This window comes from Cryptomeria japonica, chromosome 9 (genome assembly GCF_030272615.1).
Source record: "Cryptomeria japonica chromosome 9, Sugi_1.0, whole genome shotgun sequence".
In the NCBI taxonomy this organism is placed as follows: domain Eukaryota; kingdom Viridiplantae; phylum Streptophyta; class Pinopsida; order Cupressales; family Cupressaceae; genus Cryptomeria; species Cryptomeria japonica.
Genome location: NC_081413.1, coordinates 584,082,171 through 584,108,974, shown reverse-complemented (window position 1 = coordinate 584,108,974; position 26,804 = coordinate 584,082,171). Strand labels below are relative to the sequence as shown.

At 35.1% G+C, this 26,804-nt stretch overlaps 1 protein-coding gene across 1 annotated transcript; it reads right to left on the bottom strand.

The window, feature by feature from the left end:
- Positions 1 to 24,281: 24,281 nt before the first annotated feature.
- Positions 24,282 to 26,235, bottom strand: LOC131032508 (cytochrome P450 71AU50). Its single transcript, XM_057963521.2, has 2 exons — positions 25,307 to 26,235; positions 24,282 to 25,196 (listed from the first exon to the last, which is right to left on the bottom strand). The coding sequence occupies exons 1-2, from the start codon at positions 26,219 to 26,221 to the stop codon at positions 24,585 to 24,587; spliced, it is 1,527 nt and encodes a 508-aa protein (XP_057819504.1). The 5' UTR covers positions 26,222 to 26,235; the 3' UTR covers positions 24,282 to 24,584.
- Positions 26,236 to 26,804: the final 569 nt, after the last annotated feature.

Below are 26,804 nucleotides of genomic sequence, written 5' to 3'. Positions count from 1 at the left end.
ATTGTGTGCGGGTAGTCTAAAGAAAACTAGAAGAAACTATACTCTTTGAAACGTGTGATGCTCTTAGTTCCAAACCCATCACTAGACATAAAATTTTCCTTAGCCACAAATAGGAGCTGATTTATTATGGATGGAAAGGGGGGGAAATGAGGGATTATTATGAATGGCTAACCAATCTTAGGTAGATCAATAACAAGCCATGATGGGAATGGGTAAGTTTATTATGGATGGATAGGCTATGATTTTGTGCCAAGTGAAGGGATGAGATTTAATCCTGAAGGAGGGAGGAGCAATGTCTCTACACATGGCACCAGTAACCTGATTTTTACCATGGTACTTTCCCAGGGTGCCACCAAACTGGTTTTCACTATTGGATGAATTTCTTTCTCTTTACTTTTTTCGATTTTTTTTTTGTGTCACAAGCCGCTTGTTGTCGAGGTTTTCACCAAGTAAGGTTTTTTTAATTTTTATGATTAATTTGTATTTTTGATATTTTTTTTTTTTTTTTGTATTTTTTTTATTTATTTTTTTTTTTTTGTATTTTTGAATTTTTTGATTATTTTTGTATTTTTAAATTAAGATATGTTGAAGAGTTATGTGTAAAACCTATGAAGGTACATGTTGTTGATTGGATCTTCTTAAGGTTTCCATCTGGAGTTGAGAGCTGATATGCACTGTATGCATAGACTGCTATGATGATGTAAGGACCAAGCCAATTCAGTTCAAACTTGCCCTTCTTCTCTCTGTCTTGCTGATTTTGGGGATTTTCCTTGAGAACTAAGTCACCTACCTCAAATGTGCGAGGCTTCATGTTGTAATTATAATTGCGACTCATTCGTTGTTGATAAGCCTTGAGATGATTAAAAGCAATTTGTCTTCATTCATCTAATAGTTCTAGTTCTTGTAAGCGAGAGACCCTATAGTCTTCATCATTGATAATATTGTGCAAAGAGACTCATAAAGATGGTAACTTGACCTTAATAGGAAGGATAACTTCAGCGCCATAGACAAGTAAATAAGGTGTGGCTCTTGTAGGTGTGCAAACACTTGTCCAGTAAGCTCAAAGTGTGAGATTAAGGTGGCTATGCCAATTTCGGCCAGCGTCATTGACTGTCTTTTTAAGGATTTTAAGAATGGTTTTATTAGACGCCCCATGTTGACCATTACCTTGTGGGTAATAGGGAGTGGAAAAATGATGGCTAATATGGAAATATGGAAGCGATCACAAAGTTCACGAACATCTTGGTTTTTGAAGGCACGTCTGTTATTGGTGATGATGGAAAGAGGAATACCATACCGACAAATGATATAGTTAAGAATGAATGTAGCAATATATTTTCCAGTGACTTGTGTAAGAGGCATGGATTCAATCCATTTTGTGAAATACTCTGTGGTAGTGATAATGAATTTATGGCCATTGGAAGAGGAAGGGTGAATCTTGCCTATGAGATTGAGTCCCCACTGACAAAAGAGCCAAGGAGTCACAATCGGTTGAAGTTCTTGTGCTGGTGCATGAATAAGTTCTCCATGAATTTGACATTGCTTACGTTTTTTGACAAACTGATATGAATCTTTTTCCATATTGGGCTATTAATATCCAGTCCTGATGAGTTTCTTTGCTAAGATAGGACCACTAGAATGTTGACCACATATACCTTCATGAACTTTGCATAACGCAATTTAAGCTTCGTCCCCTTCTAAAAATCTAAGAAGAGTGCCATCTAGACCTTGACGGTATGACATATCAGCTAAAATGATATATCGAGAAGATTGACGAATGAAAGTGCAACGTTGGTTGTTAGATAAGTCAGGAGGGTGTTGTTAGGAAGGTATGTGAAAATGGAACCGTATAACTAGGAATCAGGACCAACAACACATATCATCTCAGTAGGAGTGATCTCATACAAGGGAACCAAAAGGTTATCCACCAATAACTCATAGCGGGCTTCATTCTATGGTAGATCAATTAGTGAGGCAGTAGTCTCCATGGCATTTTCGACCCACTTCTACTATCTGGATATAGATCTTCTCAAAGGTTACCATTATGAAATATTGCTTGAAGTCATCTACCATTTTCTTGTAAGGCATTATTTTTTCATCCTTTGTTTGGTAGTCATTGGTTTCTTGACGAATTACAAGTTAAGAGTCCCCAAAAACATGAAGTTCCTAGATCTTCCACTAAACTGCAATTTGTAATCCAGTTGTTAATGCCTTGTATTCTGCTATATTATTAGTGCAAGGAAATAATAATCGGTATGATTTGGGAATGGAATCCCCTTGAGCTGTGGTAAAGAGAATGCCATCTCTTGGACCATATTGTGTGTATAATCTGTCAAAGTATAGTTACCAAGGCTTCGTGTGTGATACCGTTAGGATGTATTCAACTGGAAACTCTGAAGTTAGAGGAGCATCATCTATCATGGGTGCATTTGCCAACTGATTTGTGATAGCTTGTCCCTTTATTGATTTTCTTTCCACATATTCAATGTTGAATTAACACAAGATCATCACCCATTTGGATAGTCTACTAGTAAGTGTCGCCTTATTGAGAAGATGCTTCAATGAATCGATACTTGCAACTAGCTTAGTTTTATGAGTTAGCATGTAATGTCATAATTTTTGTGAAGCCAAAACTAAAGAGAGACACACACGCTCAATTGGTCTATAGTTTAACTCATAACCAACCAAAGTACGACTGATGTAATACACTGCCTTTTCTTTGCTTGTAGCATCTTGTTGTGCCAAGAGTGCCCCCAGTGTTGTTGGTGTAGCTGATATGTAGAGTAACAAAGGTTGTTTTAGGAATGATGGCATCAAGACTGGTGGATTGAGAAGATAATCTTTGAGTATCTGAAAAGCCTATTGACAATTATCATCCCATTTGATTTTGATGTTTTTGTGTAGCAAGTGCTGAAAACGATGACATTTATCCACAAGTTGTGCTACGAATCTTCTTATGGACTGGAGTCTTCCTTGTAAAGATCGAAGTTGACTGATATTTCTTGGTGGTGGCATTTCTAATATCATTTTGACTTTTGTAGGATCGACTTCAATTCCTCTTTTTGAAACAATGTATCCAATGAGCTTCCTGGAGGTTACTCCAAAGACATATTTCTTGGGATTTAATCTCACTTTGTATTTTTCTAACCAATCAAAAATGACTGAAAGTATGTCCAAATGTGTGTCTCTATCTATAGATTTTCCCAAGAGGTCATCAACATAATTTTCTATAGTTACGTGCATAAGATCATGAAAAATAGTAGTCATGGCTTGTTGGTATGTAGTGCCTACATTCTTTAGCCCGAAGGGCATGACATTCCAATAGAAAGTTCCCCAAGGACAAGTAAACATTATTTTGTGCTAATCCTTAGATGTAATTTTTATTTGATTGTAGCTAGAGAATTTGTCCATCAAAGATAACATCGCATGACCTGTTGTGAGATCCACTATCAGGTCAATGTTTGGCAATGGAAAGTCATCCTTAGGACAAGCTTTGTTGATGTCTCTGAAATCTGTACATATTCTGATGCTGCGATTTGGCTTACTAACTGGTACTAAGTTGGAGATCCATTCAGGATAATCAAGTGGTCGTATGAATCCGACATCCAACAAATTTTCAAGCTCCACCTTTACTAATAATGCCACTTGTGGATGCATCTTTCTTAAATTTTGTTGAACTGGCTTTGCTCCTAGTTTAACCGTCAAATGATGCATCACTAAATCTGGATCTAGTCCAAGCATATCGACATATGATAATATAAAATTGATTTGTCACTTTGTGAAGAAACTTATGACCTTCGGTCTTTCTCTCTCTATTAGAGATTGTGCCAGGAATATGTTATGTGGAACTTCTTCTATACTGATGTTTGTTTAGATGGTCTCCTCTACTAACATGGATGGTTTTTCTTCATATGATGTTGGGAGAAGTTCGAGTCTTCCATCTTCAAGTGCCTTAGAGAGGTTTTCACCCTCAAATACATCCTTTCTTTTTACTTTTGTGGGGTCAGACAATGCCACAATATGGTTTTCACCATAAAACCCATGATTTGTTTTTATTTTTACATTTTTATGACTGGAAGGCCCAACATCCTCACCAAAATATGCCACGTTGTTGAGTTCTATAGTGTATCTTGCCTTATGGTCCATAAGCGGAAGATCATCTTGTATGCCTAAATAGTCGATGAAGGCCTCATCATTTTGGAATGTGTCGAATTGTACAGGTCCTTTATGGTCCCAAACAATGAGTTGGTGGTGAATAAGGGAAAGGCCTTCAATATTTTCAAAGTCAATGGGAGTAAGGGTGAAGATATAGTTATATTCAGTTATATCAAAATATTTGTCGAGGTCATCACTGATACTCTCCTCATCTATCTTGATTGTCAACAAGTCCAAATTGTCATTACTAAAAGTGCATTCCAGAACGTGTCCTCATTCTTCTTGATTTCAACCTAGAACCTAAAAACAAAGACTATGTGGGATCCTCAAGGGTTGTTTCTTGACCAACTCTAAATGTTCTATCAAATTCCTCTTCTTTTGTGGGTTCACATGGTTCTCTGAATGTCTCGGTGAATTCATAATCACTGGAGCATTTGTCCAAATCCCATTCCCATTCATTAGAGTCGGTGGAATAGTGGTTCTCTTGTTGATCTTTGGAAACCTTGATTTGCAATGGGTCTTCTGATTGTGAGTGTTTGCCCTGGAAGATATAAAACCAAGCCCATTCGAGTGCTGATTTTTAAATGTCAATTCTAGTTGCAAACATTGAGTGATACCTTCTTTTCTTAAGCTAAGAGGACTTTTGCCATCATACCCATACTTTTATAGGATCTTGAATCCTTTGCCATATTTTTCACATGGTATCTTGGTGTGATATTGTGTATCATCTTCATGGTCTTTGTAAAGCATCTTGTATAAGTCTTCTTCTTCCATTTCACCCCACTTTTGAAATATAGTATGATCCCACTTCGGCGTAATGATAGATACCTATTTAGAAGGAAGTGGTCATCCATATTCTTTTGGTGAATTCACAACCTGCCGCAAGCACATGGTTTGATTTAGAGTGTATTCACCCATGCCTTTGTCTTGATATTTCCCTTTAAGCTCACCTTGCTTTGATGCTGAAGGTTTTAATGATTCAAGGTTTACATGTAGAAGATGGGATAGCTTATCTATTAATTAGAATTATTGTCTTAGCTTTTGGCCTCAAATTATTGCAGTATATAAATGGATTAGGATCATCATTAACTGTTACTTCAACTCTATTATGAGGAAACTTAATGCATTGATGGTAAGTAGATGCGACTGCTATCATCTCATGAATCTATGGAATTCCTAGCAATATGTTGTATGTGAGATCAAGGTCTAGGAATTGACAAACCACATCCTTTGTAACCAATCCTACTTTGAAAGGTAAGGTGACTATACCCTTGGATGAATGCTATTCATCATCATATGCCTTGATGGTATTTTTATTTGTAGCATTCATAGCTTTTTCACAATATCTCAATTATTTTATTGTATTCAAAATACATATATTGAGACTTGCTCCTCCATCTATTAGGACTCATATTATTCGATGTTTGTGTAGGAAGGCTTCAATGTGTAAAGGTGCATTATGTGGTTTGCTTACGAAGGCGTCGTCAACTTCAGTAAATGTAAGGGAATGTGAAATGGAAAGGTATCCCACCATGGCTTGAAATTGGACCATGTTCAGATCAGTGGGTACATAGGTTTTTCTCATGACTTTTTCAATTATGTCTTTATGCGAAGGAGGGATACGCAATAGCTCTAGGATTGAGATAAGTGCGGGTGTCTTCCCTACCTATTCTATTAGGTCATACTCAGGTTTGGTTGATGAGGAAGTGGTGGTTGGAGCTGGAGAACCTTGCAAGGTGACCTTACCTCGATGAGTTGTGACATTACATTCGGAGGTAGATTCAAAAGAAGGTCCAATGCCTTTCAAGACAACCTTGGGTCATTGGGTAGAACTTTCAAGAGTTTTGTCTTTTATGATAATAGTAGAAACATAATTGTCCATTGAAATATGGTTAATAATTGAATCATAATCATAGGACACTTTGGTATAATTATCTTTCTCATCTGTGGCTTTGGTTTTTCCCTTGTCATGTTTAGGGAATGGTTCCTTAAACATCTCATGTTCTTGATTGGATGTATGTCCTACGATCTCAATATCACCTCTATCAATAAGATCCTGTATAATGTTCTTTAAGCAATGACAATTTCCTATTTTATGTCCCTTGCTCTTATGATATTTGGAATATTCATCATCATTCTACCAATTTGGTTTGACTTTTGGCTCATATGGAGGATTGTCTAGAATTGTTATTATCTTGTTTGCCACTAGCTTCCTAAAAGCTGAATCAAGTGGTTCTCCCAATGGGGTGTATTTCCTTTGTGGTTTTGGAGTTCCTTGAGTATTTACTTGGTTTCTTATAGAAGAACTTGATCCTAAAAGAATGATTTTTGGTCTCACTATGTTAGCATCAACAATGCCATCATTTACTAATTTCTTGTTCTTGTTCCAAAATCATGGCTTGTCCTTTCCTTTAAAATCCTCTTTATTTTCTTTGAATATCTTGATGATTCCTTTCTCAATTAAGACCTTCTCTATTGCTAATCCTTTCTCAATGACATCCTTGAAAGTGGACAAACAAGCTTTCCTCAAGTCATAACCAATTTATTTGTTGACATTGTGTGTAAAACTCTCTACCATTTGTTTTTGTGAAATTTCACAAGAGCATCGGCTGGCTAAATTCCTCCATCTTTGTAAGAATGATGAAAATGACTCCCCATCTTTTTGTTTGGTATTGCACAAAGTGGTAACTGATATATCTGTCTCTATGCTATATGAGAAATATTGTATGAAAGCTTCTGCTAGATCACCCCATGACTTAATTCAAGGTGGAAGTTGGGAGAACCATTCCATAGCTTGATCCCCTAAGCTTTGTGGAAACAATCTCATCAAGTATGTTTCTTCTACTGCTACCTCAATGCAAGCTGTGAAAAATTGTCTTATATATGCCTTAGGGTCTCATTCTCCTCTGTATTTATCAAAATTTGGTGTTACGAACTATGTAGAAAATGGAGGCATTGGAATGCTTTTATCAAATGCATAGGGACGTATATCTCTCATTGTGTAAGCTAGTTTTGGTGTGTTGATGTCATCCATCTTCTTTTGTAAGTCCTTTATGTGCTATTCTAAATTGTTTTTGGGTGGAGACCGACTTCTTGGACCATGTCCCATGCCTAAGCCACCGAGTGGAGGACGAGGATATTGCATATATGGATGGTATTGATCATAAAAATATTCATATGGAGGAGCTCTATAATGATACTACATATAGGAACCACCTGGTATAGAGTCATAATGAGGAATGGAATATCTCCTTTGTCCATGCATATCATATTCTACAAGCATGTCATGAGTTTTTTCTTGTGTAGTGCCCACAAATTTGACATGGGGTTTTCTTGTGTCCAAATTTTGAGCATGCCTATGAATATCCAATTGCTTTTGAGGTTGTTCCTTAACATTGGTATGTGATTGAGTGTAATTATCCACATACGATTTCCATAAAGGTCTACATAGACGGAGTTGTTCAAGAGATGTTTTTTCGTGAGTATCGTAACCTTGACCATGTTATTTAGGATCTCAGGATTTTGAAACAAGGATGATGGTGACTCATGAACAAAACGTGGTCCTCTAGTGCCCCAACTATTAGGCCTCATTTGATCCATGTTGAGTTGAGTTTCTTTCATAGGTTGATTTTCCACTATTTGGAACATGTCAAAATCATGAGGTATCTTAGCTCCACTTTGTGCCATCACTTGCACAAAATATTGTCTATCTATTATCATGATCTATGCCATCACTTGCATGAAATATTGTCTATCTATTATCATGATCTATTCAACCAATCTATTAAAATGAGGATCCATGATAGAGTCTTCCACTTTTGCTGAATGTATGGAAATATTGTCCACTTTATCATTGTGTGTATCATTATTATTTGTATTATCCGTGTTCTCAACATTCTGAATATTTCTATAGATGTCCATGTTAGGTAATGTGGTATGATAAGAATTGAAAAACATATCATTGTCATACTCGTAGCCACTCATGTTTGTATACTCTTGAGCCTCTTTAGCTTCCCTCCTAGATTTTGAACAGGTTTCAACCATGAACTAGGTCTTGACTAAGATGTGTGAGACTAGATGAAAATGGAAAGAGTAGGGAAGACCAAGAGTTGGATGAAATGTAAATGAATTTGAGGTGTACTTGCAATGTCCAAAGTGTAAGACCAAGTATGTATGTAGTAGAGTAGGTGTGACTTCCAAAGAGATGATAGATATCTTGATGAGGTAAGTTAACCTTGACTCCAAGTAAGACCAAATGAGACCCAAAGGTGATAGACCTTGATGAGGGATGACTTAGGAAAGTGTTGTTGTATTTATTGTGTTGACAAAGCAAGATAAAGGCAAGCGAGTGACCTTTTGACTCAATTTTAGACACCTCTGAATGTAATGCAAGGTGTAAAGAAATTATGAACTTTGTGAGACCCAAACATAGGTTGAATGATAGATGAAAACTCAGAGAGATAACCTAGGAAGCTCAAGAATTCTAAAAATGATTGCTCTTGTTTGCTGGACTGTAAGTTTTTTCCAATACTGAACATAGATGTGCGTGTATACTTCATAGACACGGTTACCCAAGACAAACGTCATTAGACACTGCACAGACATGTTTCTAAGATTTTGTGAATGCAATTTGCTATGATAACATAGACAATTTTTTGTCCTACACAGATGCGGTTACAGAACACAGACGTATTTTTGTCAAGCACAAACACGTTTCCGGAATCTGAGTGCAATTTTTCAAATTTTTGAAGTTGTTTGTTTAGACCAAATCTGATTTTCTGACAGATTTTTTGTGACAAGACGACACAATGTTGATGAGGATGCAATGTTTGCAAGTGTTTAGACTCAAAATGACTCAAAGAAAATGTGTTGTTTGATGTAAAAATGTTTTTCATACACTTGAAGACACAAAAGACACAATGTTTTCATGTTTGGTCTTGAATGTTTGAATTTTTAAAAGAAGACAAGCACAATTTTTATGGTTGGCTAGGACAATAGTTGTTGATCCCACATGTGGTTTTCCCCAAGGCTACACTATTCAAAGTGGATATTTAGATGCTTGACCCCACTGGCTCGACCCTCGTCACTCACTTCTCTAGATCATCCAAGCATCAGTCCCCATGAAAAATCCCTATGGAAAACTTTGTATATCTACTAAGAACCGTATGTGTGTGGGCTGCTCCAGAGGTCCGATCTCCTTCCCCAACAAGTAGAAGGATTTTGGTTTTCTAAAACAAAAAGGTGCTAGTAAGGGCATCCACTTGTGTGGCCATACATGCGACACTTTTAGCTCTGTAAATACAGAAGGCTCCCAGCCGATAGGGGTTACACCTTACTATTGATCAAATGGGTGGGGGGATACATAGTGTTGGTATGAACTAATCAGCACATGTTACTAATGGCTTTCACCATGGATACAATTATTTATAGTGGTTTGGAAGAGGTGGTTTTTCCTCACCACCACTTGGGTTGTTCCCTCCTCACTAGTAGTCCTAATGACCACACAGGGAGGTAGACCCTCTAAAGATAAACAAAAAAGAGCCTATTTCCCAAGACACAAAAGATAATGGTTCAATTTTAGTGCACCAAATGAAATGTTTGCTAAACTAATAAGACAAAGAAAGCAATTTTAAAATCAAATCTTTGCCAAAGTTCCTGTACCAAGATTATTAGTAGTTTTGAAATAATACCCCTCTTGCAAGCACACAAGTTAGGTAAATTTTAGATCCAAAAGACTTTGTGAAAAAGGGGCCTTTGACAATGCGATTTTGCTTCAAGAACAAGCTGCCCCAATTTGTTAGCTAGATCACAAGATATTAGCTCGAATAAACCAAATCTGAAATCAAAATGATGAAATGAAACCCTAAAAACTAAAACAAAACCAAAACTACAAGAACTAAAAATGGCTGTGATTAAATCCAACATAGATGTTATTCTGCGACATATACGTGACTGTAGACTCCACAGACACAATTTCGAAACACAAACGCGACTCCACAACACAAACGTGGCTAAACGGTTCACAAATGAGATTTGGGAACACAAATGTGGCTATGCAATCTGGAAAAATGTAAAATACTGTCAACGACACAAACATGATTTCAAAGGTCACGGACGCGGCAGAAAAAACAAAAATGTGGTTCCAGAAGATGCAAACGTGAAAATGTCAAAATGTTGTTGGAAAATGTCAAATCTGCAACTTCAAAAACACAAAATCCACAACCAAGATGTTCAATGCAAAAGGGACAAGATTCCCACTTGGCATGCCAAAATGTTTATGGTAAAAATAGAAACAACAATATTGAAAGACTAAATGAATTCAACCACAAAACCCTAGCCTAACAACAACAAAGATCCACCCTAACATATGAAGATTACCTAAGACAATGCAAATCAACAAAATCACAAAGTTTATACCATCACATATCCAATAGGGTTTGAATCTACATTCTTCCTATCTCCATTGATCTTGCTTGATATATTTTCTCTTAGATTTTATGTGTGCACAAGAGCTCAACAAAGAACGAAAGTGTGGTTGCAAGTAGGCTTGATCGCATCTGAAAGTTTGAATGCTATAATTCATGGGAGGATTGATAATGAAATAAGTATCTCCTTATATAGAAGACACTATAGGAAATGGAGGGATAAGATTGAGAGGTGTAAAAGATAGATGGTTGATTAGGATTAGAGGGTAGGTAAAAGAAATAAGAAAATCATAAGAGGGTAGGTAGTGTAAGAATTAAGAGATGAATAACATGTGTCATAACTAGAAAAGGCTAATGAATTAATTAAATAAATATTTATTTATTTAATTAATAGAGGAAATGGGATCAATTAATTAAATAAAAGTATTTATTTAATTTAGGAAAAGGACTATTAAAATAAATAAATGTATTTATTTAAATGAAAAATAAGGCCAGAAGAGGATAAATGAATTAATTAAATAAATAAATATTCATTTAATTAATAGAAGAATTAAGCTTAAAATAATTAAATAAATAAAAATATTTATTTAATTAGACAAGACAATTTTAGGTGTCTACAGGAGGAATAAAATAAAAAGGGGCACACTTAGGGTAGAGGGCCCAATTTTATGATGTGGGGAGTGATGAAATATGACTTTAGATTTAATTAAGTTAATTAATCAAATTCTTAAAGAGAAATTACAATGCAAGATGCAAATACACTAAGGCGGGTGTTAAACTAAGTGTAGAATTGTACTAGAGCCTAGGAAGGGTGTACAATTTAAGACTCTACATTTAGCCCCCACTTTAGCGGTCATAGGATACTATGTGGATATGCAAGCTAAAGTAAAGAAAAGTAAACATTCATGAAAAAGGATATATCCACAAGTTGTCGGGCTAATCCCCCAATGGTATCTATAGTACACAGTTAGGAACCACACCCTACAAAACCACATGTTAGATAAATTCACAAAATCACCTAGATTCTTACTAAGGAAGGTGATGAAAATTTGAGGGTAGCTATATGACCCCCTATTTTGGCTTGCTAATTTAGTAAGTTGAAATAGGGTATCATGTTTACGACATCAAATTGTGAAAGAAGTTTGATGACAAATTCTCACAAGAATATTTGATACAAGATCAAAAACTAATGGAGAATCATTTGGTAAGAAAGAGGACTAAACCTCAATTCCAACACAACAAAGAGTGTGAGGATTTGAGAGCTCTATAACACAAGATGAAATATTTAAATGGAAACAAATGGAAGAGATATAATCCAAAAATGCAACTCCATAAAGGAAATTGGAAAATAATAGAGTATTGAAATGACATCAAAGAGATTATTTATAGAAACACTCTTCTAAAGACAGCAAGAGATCATCATCAGGGACATGCACATTCACAAAATAGAATGGTTTATTATAAAAGATAATACTTAATGAAGAAAAGAAATTGATGCATGATCAAAGACTTCATACACCAAGGAGGAGGTCACAATTAAGGATACGTACTTAAGATCGACATTAGGGATTCTTGTTCCAATATGAGAGAAGGAATTCCAATAGGAATACACCTCTACAATCAATAAGAAATCCTTATAGAAGACACTAATTCACAAAGGGGAAATTTTAATCTTAAGAAGGAAAGATATTTGAAATCACTCTTTTCCCCATATATATAGGGATAAGAGATGAGATAGAAATAAGCTATTATGTTGCCCCCCAATAAGTGAGCTACCAATGTCACATAATGATGAGCAACATAATAGCCATTAATGTTATTTAAAGACATGATATATTGAAAGAGGTATTTGAATATGACATGTTAAATTCTCTACTATAAGTGAGATTAAAAACATGTATACGATGATGAATGTTAAAAATTCTTTAGAAAGTAAGAATTTTATAGGAGAATAATAGGCCACTAAGTCATACTTTTCTTGTACACAAGAAATCTTAGGAGAGGGATAAGTGAAATTAATTAGAGCCTTATTCCTAGAAGAAGGGATTTTAGAATGAGTAGAAGATAAAGTCTCATAAGTGGGATTAGAAATCTCTTGAGGAGATTCATAAAGAGATTTGTTCATCACCAAGATTTTCATATGAGGGGGATGAGTGTCGAAAGAAGTAGAAGATGATTTAATTCAGGTGAGATCATCATCACTACTAAATATAGCATTTACATTAAGAGATGGTCTTTTAGATGCTATGGTGAGATTAGAATGATTATATCCACGTTCAAATGAAGCTTCATGTGTGTTATGTTCTAAAGGAACTTTAATTCCTTGTTCATTTGTGCCACAACCATTGCCATTATAGCCACTCTTAGATAAAATGTAATAACTAGGACCATAAAGGGATGCCAAATCAGAAAGAGATGGTTGCGCCTCATAGGTCTCAGTACTATATGAATTAGAGGAATGGTTTGAAGAATTATCTAAATTAGAAGTAGCCACAAAGTGGTTACTTAGTTGTTTAGATAAAGTGGGTTTCTCTTTAGGTTCCTCCTTAGATTTCTCATTCTTAGTCTTAGATTATTTCTAAGATACTCTATACTCTCCTATAAAAGTAGGGTTAAAGTCTAGAGATCCTCAATCATCATCTAAGAGCACTCCTTTGGGAGAAAAGATATCTTTAGGAGAAGATTCTAATTGAGTAGAATAATCAAGAGTACTAGAAGAAACAAGATAATTAAAGGAAATATATGTATTTGAAGAAGTAGGAGGATTGGGAGAAGAATGGGAAGTAGTTGAACACGAAGATCCAGCTTTTAATAGAGCTTGAAGATCGGTATCAGCTAACAAGGTGTATGTCTTATTGTTGTAAATGAATGCGACTTACCTATGCAAAGTTGAGGGGACAACTTGCATGCTATGAATCCACGATCTCCCTAATAGAAGGTTATATGTCAAATTACCAAGCATGAAATGAATAGGTATAGATAAAGTAATAGGACCACCCTTAATAATAAAAGTTATGATACCTAAAGATTATTTATCAACATTAACAAAGCCTCGAATAGAAATAGAAGCATGTTTGATGAGAGAACGATCCACATTAATCTTATCTAATAGTTCCACACTGTAAAAATTAAGGCTAGACCCATTCTCCAAAAGCATTCGTCTTATAGCACTATTATTGATAATAACCACAATCATGATAAGATCATCTTGATGTTGTATTTGATAAGATAACTCATCTTGTGTGAATACAATTTGAACTTTGAGTTTATTTGTAGGATCAGTCAAAGAAGCAATGTTATTAGGTGTCACTACGGGTGGGATATCTAAGTTTTTCAAAGCATCTTGTAACATAACATGATAAGTAGGTGAAGTTTGAACCAAATACCAAATAGAAAGCTCGACAAGAGTAGCTTTAAATTGTTCAATGAGATCATACTCCTTGCTAAGAGTGTGTGATATACGAGGTACTTGTGGAAGAGTAGGTCGAGAGGGAGGATGTGAAGTTGGGATAACTAGAAGAGGATTAGGTTTCCTATTGTTTCTTGTGTTGTAGGTATGAGAAACCACATGAGAACTCTCTTTAGTGATTTTATTTGCATAATCATAAGGGCTCTTAGTAGGACAACCTCCTTGCAAAGTAATAATAGTTTTCTTAGAAGTGCAAAAAGAATCATTAGCATAGCCACTTTGAACCACTAAGATAGGCTTACGTTGAGAACTTTGAGAAGGACAAGAACCTTGAACTGTGAAGAGGGGTTTATTAGGTGTTTAATTCACATGTATCAAATTGATTGAAGATGGTTTAGGAATATCAAAGCTGTCCTCATTAATTTTAGAAGAAGAATGGACAAGATTTTTGGAAGAATTGTTGATAGTCTCTTCTTGCACTAAAATGTTATCATGGATAAGATCAATTTTAGGAGGTAGACTAGGAGTAGGCATTAATGTTTTAGAAGGAAGATTATTAGTAGGAAAGGTCATATCATCCTTTATCATCAAAGGATATACATGGGTAATAGACTCTCTAGGAGAAGGATCAAAATTACTCGCTAAAGTCTCACCTTTGAGAAAAAGATCTTTGAAAGAGATGATAACAATCTCTTCTTGAACTAACGTATCCTTATGAGTAAAACCTAGTTGGGGAGAAGGAGATGCCTTACCTTTAGAGGAAAAATTATTAAGATTCATGGAAGGTGAGATGCTATCAAGAGAGTTATAAATCATGATTTCATCCTCTTTAGCTAGGGTTACCTCATAGGGTAGAGAATAATCAACACCTTCTTCTAATGGTTCATCGCAAATAATGAGGTCATTGAAAAAAGTATTATAAATATCTTGCACAAAGATGTCCTTATTGTAATTTCCAATTTTGGGAGAAGGGATAACATTGTTCATTAATTATTCATCCTTAGGAGGGAGAGCATCACTACATGTGTTTGAATCATCCTCTTACCTCAAAATGTGTTCAAAATAATGTTTATGGGAGATAGAATTAAGGAGATTGATTATTATTTCATCTTATTTTTCCAAGGAATCTTTATGGGTAAGACAAGCTTTGAGGCAAGGAGACACATTTCTCATTAATGCATCATCTCTAGTGGGAATTTTGTTGAAGTCAAAAGAGGAGATGCCATCACTAGGAAAAGTAGGGATGATACCATCTTCTTGCACAAAATTATCCTCATGTGGGGAGTATTCTTTAGGAGGGAGATGAACATATTTTTCCAAAGATTCATGCTTAGGAAGGAGATCTTTGAAAGAAGTGCCCATAACCTTTTGTTGCACTAGCATGCCCCCATTAGTAAGACCAAATTTAGGAGAAGCTAAGTCAATCTCCATTGATACCTTTTAACTTGAGAGGCATCATGTAAAGAAGGTAAAGTAACATTAATAAAGGTATTTATGCTACCATCCTCCTCCTCTAAGATAGCTAGATGGGAAGGGCACATTTTAGGAAAATTGTCAAGATCATTCTTCAAATCTTCATCCTTAGAGCATGGGAGATTTTTGAAGGGGTTGGTAACAAATCTTATAGGCACAAAAATGTTGTCATACACAGGAGGAGGTTCATTAAGAGGGGGGAAAATTGAAGCAAGGGAAGTTAACCCATTATCACATCTATGAAATGAATGCATCATGACAACAATTTTCCTCTTTCAAATGATAACATATGCAAAATAGAAGGAAGTGTTCAAATTGAACCAATGCAAGAAATCTAAATGTTGATTTAGAAAATCAAATTTATGAGTGAAATGTGTTCCTAAATCAGATTTGAAATTAGTGATCCAAATTAAGATATCCACTAGTTCAATTTTGAATTGAAAAATTAGGGTTTTGACAAAATTGACCTCTAAATTTTTTAAATTTGCAAGGAATTGAAACTTGTAAATTTGAATTTGAAATAGAAAAAACACTCAGATCAGAAAACATTAATCAGAATTAAAGAAGATTGGATTCACGTCGGGTTCACCAAAATGTGGAGGGAAAAAAGTCAAACCGGGTGACTAGGACCTCATCCCACTTTTGCCAACACATTGGAAATACGAAATAGCCTAGCGAGATAGCTCAATTTGTCTACTTATTGTGAGAAAGAGAGAGCCAAGGATTATCCTCTTGTTTTAAATGAAGGAAATATGTGCAAAATAGGATGTGATTGATCAACTAGACTAGGAGACAAACAATGAAACGCACATAACTGAAATTGTAGAAACTTGCAGATCTGAAATTGAGATACTCAAAGAAGACAAGGGGGAGGAATTGGAATGTGTACCTGGTGTTTAAAAATGAGCCAAAATGACCTGGACTTGGGAGTTCCACACTTTGGTCTTGTTTTGTCTGATAGAAGGCTGCAACTAAGAGACTACGAACTGAAGGTCCTGAAACACCACCCTACTGAAAATCACCTGAAAGTGGAGGGACTAGGGTGCCACACCCCTCTCCTGGGTAGGACCAAGGTGCCACGCCCCTGTTCCTGATGGTTTTGGGCAAATTTTAGGCTTGCAACTGTCCCCGTGTCTTCTGCTGATCCTGAAAGTCTCTCGGGTACATGTACCTGCACCTACAACTGAAAAGAGAGGGTTTGGGTGGCTATGTAGGGTTTTTCCTTAGTCAAACCCCTATTTTGGTGATTTCTACTTCAACAAATATTTGATAATGTACTGAAAATTTGTGTTGTAGAACCTTGTGTCTATGCAAGATCGTAAATGAGAAAAATAAGAAACTAGAGCTACCCTATGCTTTGGAGGGTAAACCCTAAATTATTGTAAATGTAAATGATAATGCCCTAAATCAAATGTACTAAATAATATAAAGCATGAATTTAAATGTGAAAATGAGTGTAAAGAAGCTCATACAAAGACATGAAAATAACACGAAACCATACCAATCCCCAAGAGAGAGATACAAACCACTTGATCTCCTATTATTCTTCAATGTCTTCAAAAATCATAATTGATGATGAATACTTGATAAATATTTGATGAATGCTTGATGAATTTTGTTGAAGACTCCACATGAGGTTCTCTTTCACTACATAGAAGGCTCCTTGTGAGCGTTATCTCTTTTCTACAAAAACTCCTTTTTCTGAGATTTGATTAGATGCCTTCAAATGAAGAAAGAGAGGTCTTATGCATGAAACCCTAGATATTAATTCTATCTTTAGCCTGACCTAGGATTTGAATTTCCTGCCAAATTCTTGGGGTTAAGCATTACAATATCATAGAATTATACTCCCAAAATTTTGGGAAAAATGTCGAGGACCTAGTACAACTTGCACCTGGTCCGACCAACTTTTCACCAATTTTTTTAGGGCCATTAGATATGATGATATTAGAGCGAATCTCAAAGTTACAATTTATTTTGAGATATTTTGATATGCGAAATCGGGCCTTAAAGGTCGAAATAAGACATAATTAGGGTTTATGATTTAATGATTTATTGGAAGAACTAAATAAAAAGGGGCACACTTAGGGTATAGGGCCCAATTTTATGATGTGGGAGTGATGAAATATAACTTTTGATTTAATTAAATTAATTAATCAAATGCTTAAAGGGAAATTATAATGCAAGATGAAAACACACTAAGGCGGGTGCTAAACTAAGCGTATAATTGTACTAGCCTAGCAAGGGTGTATAATTAATGACACTACAGAAAGGTAGATCATAATCCTAAGAGATGAGCAAACTAGTACTAATGAATACAAAGAAAATCTCAAAGCCAATTCAGCCCGGTTGGATGAGATGCTGGAAAGTCAGAGACATGGAAAAGACATGTGAGGTCTTGGAATTGAGAAAGGAGAACCATTCGATTTTTGTTAGAGAAATCATTAGCAGAAGAACAAGTAACCTCCAGTAAGACAATCTAATACCTATAAATTCAATAGTAAATATTTTGTTTGTGGTAAATTTGGTCATATGGAAAATCAATGCAAAAGTAGGATGAATAATGGGATGATGAATAATATGAACAATGGTCCTACCTTACCAGCCAATGTTTCAAATGCAACAATTTTGGACATAAGTCAAATATCTGTAGAATGATGATCAATTTCTAGAATAAGAGATGCTATGCTTGTGGGATGTTTGGACATATATCTAACCAATGTAGGATGAGAAAAAATCAAATAAACTTTAGGCCCATGCAAAGAAATGTTGTTTGCCATCCATGCAACAAACTAGGTCATATTGTGAAATATTGCAGAAGCAGGAATACATCGGTGAACTAAAACAATCAAGATGAGAAAGGCGAAGCAAAGGTAGATGAAATCAAAGATCAACATAAAAGGATGTGCGTGAAAAAGGAAGATTCAAATATTTTTGTGGAAGGATAATTCACCAACTAGTGAAGTGAAGCATTGACATAAGAGAAAGTTGTTTATTTATAAAGTATTAGATATTTTATTTTGATTATTTTATTCAAACTAAATAATATAAGTTCTATTTTTTTCTAAAGTTAATCATTTACTTAAAAAATAATTTATAATCTTAAAATAATATATAATGCAATTATTTTTAAAGTGTTATATAAAATATTCATATTGGTAAAATAGTGTATTCATGGCTAGTTACAATTATTAAAGATGGTATTATTTAAGTGTATGAGTGGGAAAATTAAATAGATGTCTTGATAATGATCTCTTTCATGATGGTTTATATATTTATTAAGGATATGTACACTAGTTAATATCCAACAATCAAAATCCCATTCACTACTAATAAATAAAATGCGAACGCGTTAAAATATAACATAACTAATAGAAATACAACATTTAATAAAATAAGAATATTGTATAACATATTTAATAAATATAATATATAGTAATAAACATATATATTAAATGTAATTTAAGAAATTTATTTGATCAATTGTAAACAATCAAATTATAAATCATTAAATTTATTCTATATTATTATTTAAAAAAATCTAAAATATAATTATTTTATCAATAAAATAGTTAAAATGGTTTTTGATATAAGTAAAATATAATTTCTTGAAAAATCTATAAATTTTACTATAATTAAAGAAAATGACAACAACAAGAAAGCACATTTACAAAAGTCATGGGAAGAAGAGGGATTAAATAAAGGAGAAAGTAAAAAAGTTGTTAATTGGTGAAGAAGAGGAGATAATAATAAGCAATAGAATCAAAAAAGTCATCAAATTTTTATAGTTCTCCAAGTTATGTTTATAGTTTTCCAAGTTATCTTTAGAGATGATAGATGAAAGTGAATCCTAGATTAAGGAAGAAAAAAATTCAAAGAAAATTACAGATAAATCAAATATTAATGATGTCTTATCAACCAACACATTCCCTCAGCTAAAGAAACGTTATGAGGAGATGAACTTCATGGACCATCAAGAGAAGTTTGTAAATAGTTCAAATAATTAGTGAATTCTTAATTATATTAAAAGGAACAATTTTGTGATAGAAATTACAAAGTAAGTTCTTAGATGTTCAATTAAAAAAAGAGAAAGATAAGGATGGAGAATAGATTTGAAAAAATGATCCCAAATCACACAAAATAAATAGAGAACACTCCCATTTTGGCACAAGCACGAGAGGATTGGCTTTACAACTACCCATTCCATTTATTTCAAAAATTTATGAACATTTCTCCACAATTTCATTTTAGCCATATCCTGCAATCATGGCATTCCACTAGACCAAATTTCTGAGGCACATTGTCAAACACTTCGCGTGTCTCATTTATGCTTTCATGTTTTGCATACATGTCTACTAGAGCGGTTGCAACTACTTTTATGGATATCCATACCCTGTTCCAAAGCTCCTGGGAATTCTGCATTGGCTACGACGATGCTGATAAAGGTTGTAAAGTTTAAATGTACACCCGCAATTGCATTTGATTGAAAGTATCTGAAGCCTTTTCAACAAATCCATTTTGTGAATATCCTGCAACCAGCGTATTCCATGCGAACACATTTCTTTTGGGGTATACTGTCAAACAGCTTGTATGCCTTGTCCATGCTTCCACATTTTGCATACATGTGTACCACTGCAGTTGCAACTGCTACATCTGACAAAACATCTATATTTTTTAATACTATGATGGGTGTGCGTAGCCTGTTCGAATGCTGGCAAATTGCATTTTCTTGCAAGTTTCTAACGCCTTTTCAACAAATCCTCTTTGTAGATATCCTGGAAGCAGGGCATTCTATGAGAACACGTTTCTTTGAAGCATTCTATCAAACAGTTCACATCGTTTGTCAAGGCTTCCACATTTTGCATACATGTCTATTGGAGCATGAGTCTCCTCTGCTCGAATATACCCAAGACAGTTATCATTGATCTTGGAGTACAAGATATTGAAGATCAAAGGTGGCCTCCGGGGCTAATTTGAAAAAATGCACTTTTCAAATGTTTTCAAATCCTAATTGCTTCCGACTTTGAAAAAATATCAAATCAGATCTTGGGGTTGTACAACTAAGCAGATGTGTTCATGAATCTCACAATAATATGACTACCAACTAGGACTCCATGAAAATAAACAAGTTGCAAAATAGTAATGGTCAAAGATAGGTTTGAGATAAATTTGAAACAGTGAAGCCATCAAAATTCACTAAATCTCGAGAACTTTAGGCTTTGGAAAAATATCAAATCAAGTCATGGGCTCATGGCATTGAACATGCGCACTCATGAATATGAAGAGAATGAGACTACCAAGGGTCACCTCATGAATACAAACAAGCTATGAGATATTTATGGTCAAAGTAGGCAAGTCATGTTGATATGGCAAACAACAAAATCTTCTGAGAAGCCATGAACTAACTGTATCAAAAACTTATTAGATCTAATTCTAGGAGTGTTTAATCAAGCGACTGGGCTTACTTATGACATGTGAGTATGTCCACCAATAAATTTGACATGACATTTAATCAATTTTAAACTATGACCTTCCAAAGTAAGCTATTCAAGTAGATTTGAAAGGGGTAACTTTCTAAGTGTTGCAGCCAAAATGCTTATAGTAGTCACTTCAAAATTTTAAAATTTGAAGGTGCCAACACATTTTGAGCCTGTAGAACAAGAAATAGTAGAGTCCTCATAGATAACTTCTTCAATTACCATCCCCTTGTCAAGATTCTCCTTTTAAGGAGGGGCTTGAGATTCAATATTCATTCTTTCAGTAGAATGGTTAGGGTTAACCTACGTAGTTAGTTTTAACATGGGGGTGGTCATCGCAAAACTAGAGGTACCTTTGTAATTGGTCTCAAAGATATTAGATGGATCCACAAACAAAGTCAGGTTAGGAAGGTGCCTAGGAGGATTTATGGAGGGCCCACTAGCCAGGGACATGGCCAAGTGGAAATTATAGAGCTTTGGAATAAAACCCATTTGTAGGGGAAGCACTTCCTTAGCTTAGCTGTATCTACAAATTGGCAAATGAAAGAAAATTTCCAGTAGGGAAAGTTTATTTTAATACCATGTCTGAAACGATTTAACATAGTAAACAACTGTGAGTGGAATCTCTTAAACATGTCATCTAGGCTAACGTATTTAATAAAATCCAGTGGAACGTTCTTCCATTCATCTAAGAGATCCTCCCTATTGAAGCCATTTTGTAAACAAGGAACCCTCTCTCTTGCACTCAAGAATCTATTGAATCCATCTTTGCAATTTCCTTTGGCTTTATTAGGGAAAGTCACATCTTTAGTTAAGAGCCCAGTAGTAGTAGCAATAAAGTCGAGCTATATAGTAAAAATCACACTCCTGCTAATTTTACCATCCTCTTAGGACTAATGAAACTATTAAAAAGGAGAAGATTTAAAGCCTTTCATGCCCTCCACATAGGATTTCAGATTGCCCTTCTCCATCATAAACCAAAGAATATAATTCTTCTTGAAATTATCATAGTTATCTAACTTAGTCTAGACAAGATCACCTGCCATGGTAAATCAGTTTATAGGAAAACTAGTGAAAGTGATCGAGAAAGGGTCATACAGAGCTAAATTATGAAAAAGACAACAAATAGTAGTATTAAAAAAAATAAGTCCTTTATCCAAATATAAAAACCCATCTCCCTGTCATAAAATGACTATAGGAAATGATAGAAAGGATTAAAATTAAAAAGGCAATCCTTGGATCTTTACACATCATTAGATTTTATGTCCTCCTAGATTGCAACACAAACATCTCTAGGTAGCTCATGCAAGGTAGCCCACATTTTAAGGGAGTTGGTGAAATGACCCAAATTGGCCAACCTATTACTAGTTTTCTTCCACTCTCTTAGGGTGTGAGTATGCCTTACGTGGCCAAAAGTATGCAAGATATGTCAACATTTATTGAAGAGATCTTTTGTATTCCAACATGTCATAACTTCTCCATGAAGCATCATAATTATATTTTTTGAATCACCCTCAATGATAATTCTTTGCATCCCTATCTTTAGCAATACCTATCTCATAAGAGGTCATCGCCACTTTTGCTAAACTTGAGGTTTGGGTAGAAAGGTTAACTACATAAGATATACTACATTACCTTTATTTTCCTTGATAATGCCACCCCCATCTGCTCAACGCAGGTTACCCTTAGATGAACTGTTGAAATTTAATTTTAGCCAATTGATGTCAGGGAGGACCATTTGAACTCCAATGCTTAAATAAATAATAAATTATTATTTTAATTGCTCCCATTTAAGAAAAGTGAAATTAACGTTTAAATATATTCCAAACCAAATGAAGAGTTTTTGGCCATATCCTTAAATAATGTCTAGAGGCTACAAATTGTTTTGAAAAATATTTATACTTATCAAGTATTTTTGTTATTTAATGGAACCTAAGAAAGAAACCATTTTCTATAATTTTTATTTTATTGGTGATTATTGCATAGGTAGCTAATATAAATTTTACCATGAGAAAAATCTTACTTGATGACCATGAAACTAAATTTGGAGGGCTCATTTTGAATAATCAATGCCTATTTTACTATTAAAATTTAAAAAATGGATCATTTTTGACAATGCTCTATGAGATGTCAACATACTAAATCTAGGCTTGATGGTTTCTCAATTGACATAAAACCAGAGGTGGAAGATTATTTTAAAATATAAAAAACTTTTGTAGTGCCAAAAAAATGATAAAAATTAAAATAAACTAGCGATTTGAATAGATTTTGAGGATTATAGTAGTCTCTATATTGCAGTAGTTCCTATTTTTAGTACTCTTATCTTTATATGTAATATTATATTTAGCTCATGGTATCTTCTGTTTGTTTCTAATTTAATTTTCTATGTACTTGTTCTTTTTTGTGGTCTATAACTTTTGGTAGAAATCATAAAGCTATATTGATTATTATAAATTTGATCAGTAACGTAAGTCAAAAGGTCATAAAATTTATTTTGTTGTCTATAAAAGTTGTTTAGCTCATGTCCACACTAAAAATGAAAAAGAGAAGTTGAATCTCAATAGAAATTTAGAAAATAGTTTGTCTTTTTAATTATAAGCGATTCTTCATCTAATTTCAAGAAATATTTTACCTTATACATTATTATATTTCATATTGTCTAAAAAAATATTAATTCACTATTTTTTTTTTCATATTACTCAATAGAGAACACAAAAGAATAAACAGTAGAGAAGGTGAGAAACAAAAAACCCATACAAGATTAGAAATGAGAGGTTAAGAACAATACAAATGAATGGTGGTCTCACCATATCCAAACTAATAACGAAAGCCAAACAAAGCCTACCACCTAGATTAAATATAGAAAAGATCAAGCATCAAACATAGAGTGTCTTATAATCACAATAAAATTTTAACAAAATAAAAAGAAACAAGTATATCTCTAATATGTTAGCCTAACTCATTCTTACTTCTCTTTACCTTAAAAGATTTTTAAATTTAAATTTATTTTCAAATCTTGTGTTTGTTTGGGTGTATCAAGCATCTTGCCTATTAAGAAAGAAAATATTAGATAACAAAAGACAGTTCAATATTAAAAGAAAAACAACTTTAACAAAAATATAATAATTAATATTTTTTAAATATTCAATCCTTATTTTTCTCTAAACCAACCTTTCATATAAAGATACAGTTACAATAATTGAATGGTTATATTTCTATATTAATAACTAAGCTTTCCCATCAATAACAATTACAATTGTACAGTGTTACCTAACCTTTTACATAAAGGTACAGTCACAATAATAGAATATATAGAATATTAATAGCTAACCTTCCACATAAAGAACAATTACAATGATTATATATTTATATTAGCAGCCTTTCCACATAAAGGTGCAATTACAAAAGTAATAGGATGGTATTTATGTTTATATCAATAGTGAAACTTCCAGCAATTACTATGGTGCTGTTTACATAAAAAAAAAAGTCACAGTAAGAGAATATTAATAGCTAACCTTTTTGGGTAAAGAACAATTACAATGATACCACGATCATTTATCCTTTCCACATAAAGGTGCAATTACAAAGGTAGTAGGATGGTTTATATGTCTATATTAGTAGCTTGTTTCCCAGGTGTATCCAAAGTTATAGTGGCTCATCGGTGGTGAGCCTCCAGGAGGGAAGAGCAGAGAGAGGCCTCTTTCTTGGTAAGGTCAATCCGAACTCTTCATCCCTATCCAAATTGCCGTCTGCACTCCAATCAAAGCAGTGTATGAGCTGAGCCAGAACCAAGTAAACATTAGCAAGGCCCATGGAAATCCCAGGGCATCCTCTCCTTCCTGCTCCGAAAGTCAGCAATTCAAAGTGATGGCCTTTCACGTCTATGCTTGAACCAATAAATCTCTCGGGCTTGAATTCTAAAGCATCTTCCCAAACACTTGCATCCCTTCCGATTGCCCAAATGTTCACATACAGCCTTGTTTTTGGTGGAATGTAATATCCTCCCACAGTGCAGCCCTCAGTGGACTCGTGTGGCACGAGCAAGGGGCCTGGTGGATGTAATCGAAATGTTTCATTCACCACACATCGCAAGTACTCTAAATTAACAATATCACTTTCCCTTACGATGCGATCTCTCCCAACCTGTAAGTCAATCTCTTGCTGCGCCTTTGTCATCACTTGAGGGTTTCTCAGCAGCTCAGTCATTGCCCATTCTACAGTTGCCGCAGATGTCTCTACTCCACCGCTTAACATGTCCTGTGAAAGCATTGAACTCGTTGGTTAGTGAAATCTTAGGAGAAATTGGCATATTCACAATTTCAGGAGACAAAAGAGAAAATTGCAACATTTAAGTAAACTAAACCGACCCAGATGATTGCTTTCATTTGAACGCGAGAGACTTCTATCGCAGAATTCTCGCTCTCAGCCATGTCGAGCAACACGTCCACAATGTCCAGAGACTCTGACTTTTTCGCTCTTCTCCGTTCAACGTGCTCATCGATGAGCTTGTCAGCAAATTCATCGTATATTCTATGAGCAGCCTGCATACGGCGGCAGAAGCCTCCCAAATCGAGAAAGGCAAGAGAGGGAATGTAGTCTCCGAGAACAAATACTCCTCCGAGATGCATAATCTCATCCATCATCTTTAAAAACCACTCTCCACCGCCCAGTTCATGGTCGGAGAAAGTTCTGCCTGCAAACATTCTGCAGATAATGTTGAGTGTGAGGGAGGAGATGGGCTTCCGCAGTTCGCTGCAGCGCATGCCCTTGTTGCTCTTCTCCCACACAGATCGCACCATGGCAGACACCTCTTCCTCCCTCACCCACCTGAATGACTCCGTTCTCTTGGTCGTCAGCAATTCAATTGTGCAGAGCTTTCTGATCTGCCGCCAGTACTCTCCGTAGGGGGCAAACACCATGTTTCTGCGCTGGTAGGCCATGTAATGGGCCGCCGCTGAAGGTGGCCTATTTGCGAAGATCAGATCGTGGGTTTTAAGGAATTCTTTGGCCATGGCAGGGGAAGAGGCCACAATCGTGGGTACCGAGCCCAGGCGGAGAGACATGATGGGCCCGTACTTTTTTGCAAGGTCGGCTAGGGATTTGTGAGGAAGGCTTCCCAAAAGATGGAGATTGCCTATCAGTGGCCATGGCCGTGGCCCTGGTGGTAATCCCAACTTCCCCTTGTTGGTCTGGCTCTTCCTCTTTGTGACAAATCTGTATATAATCCAGAGGAGGATGAGGGGAAAACCTAACTCTACAGCAAGGGAATTGAACCATGCCATATTTGGTTAGCCCGGTTTGCAAGTCTTTCGTATGAACTTATCAGTATTTAACATAAGGTGCCGGGCAAAAATCTTGGAATATTCCTGTAGTAAATGCTGCTTGACAAGATTGGCTTTCCCACCGTAGCCTTTCATTACTCTGACCCACTGACTCAATGACGTTTCATAAGAGTACCTTTCTAATTTGACAACGTTTTCTTTGTTTTTTTTTTTAATTTATTTGTCAGATTCCATTTCTAATGAGACACATGTCTTTTATTATTTATGAGGGGAGAGGACTAGTGTTGAGGTGTTTCAATTGTTGTTTTTTTTAATTTATTTGTAAGATGCTATTTTTAACGAGACATATGTTTTTTATTATTTATGAGGGGAGAGGATTAGTAGTTGAGGTGTTTGAATTGTTGTGATTGTAGTTGTTGATTTTATGTCTAATTTTTTTGACAACATTTCACCAATAGTTGTGACCTTAATATTGTAATTGAATGAAATGTACCCTTAATTGTAAGAAGCAATCAATCATGTGATGCCATATCAGGTGCACAATTATGGAGGCCCCTTAAGTATGACTATTGGTCTCACCTTT

Excerpts from the sequence above, each read along its gene's own strand:
- LOC131032508 (XM_057963521.2), bottom strand. The coding sequence starts at position 26,221 with ATGGCATGGTTCAATTCCCTTGCTGTAGAGTTAGGTTTTCCCCTCATC. Across the intron at positions 25,197-25,306 it reads AAATGAAAGCAATCATCTGG|GACATGTTAAGCGGTGGAGT; the intron begins GTCGGTTTAGTT and ends ATGCTTTCACAG.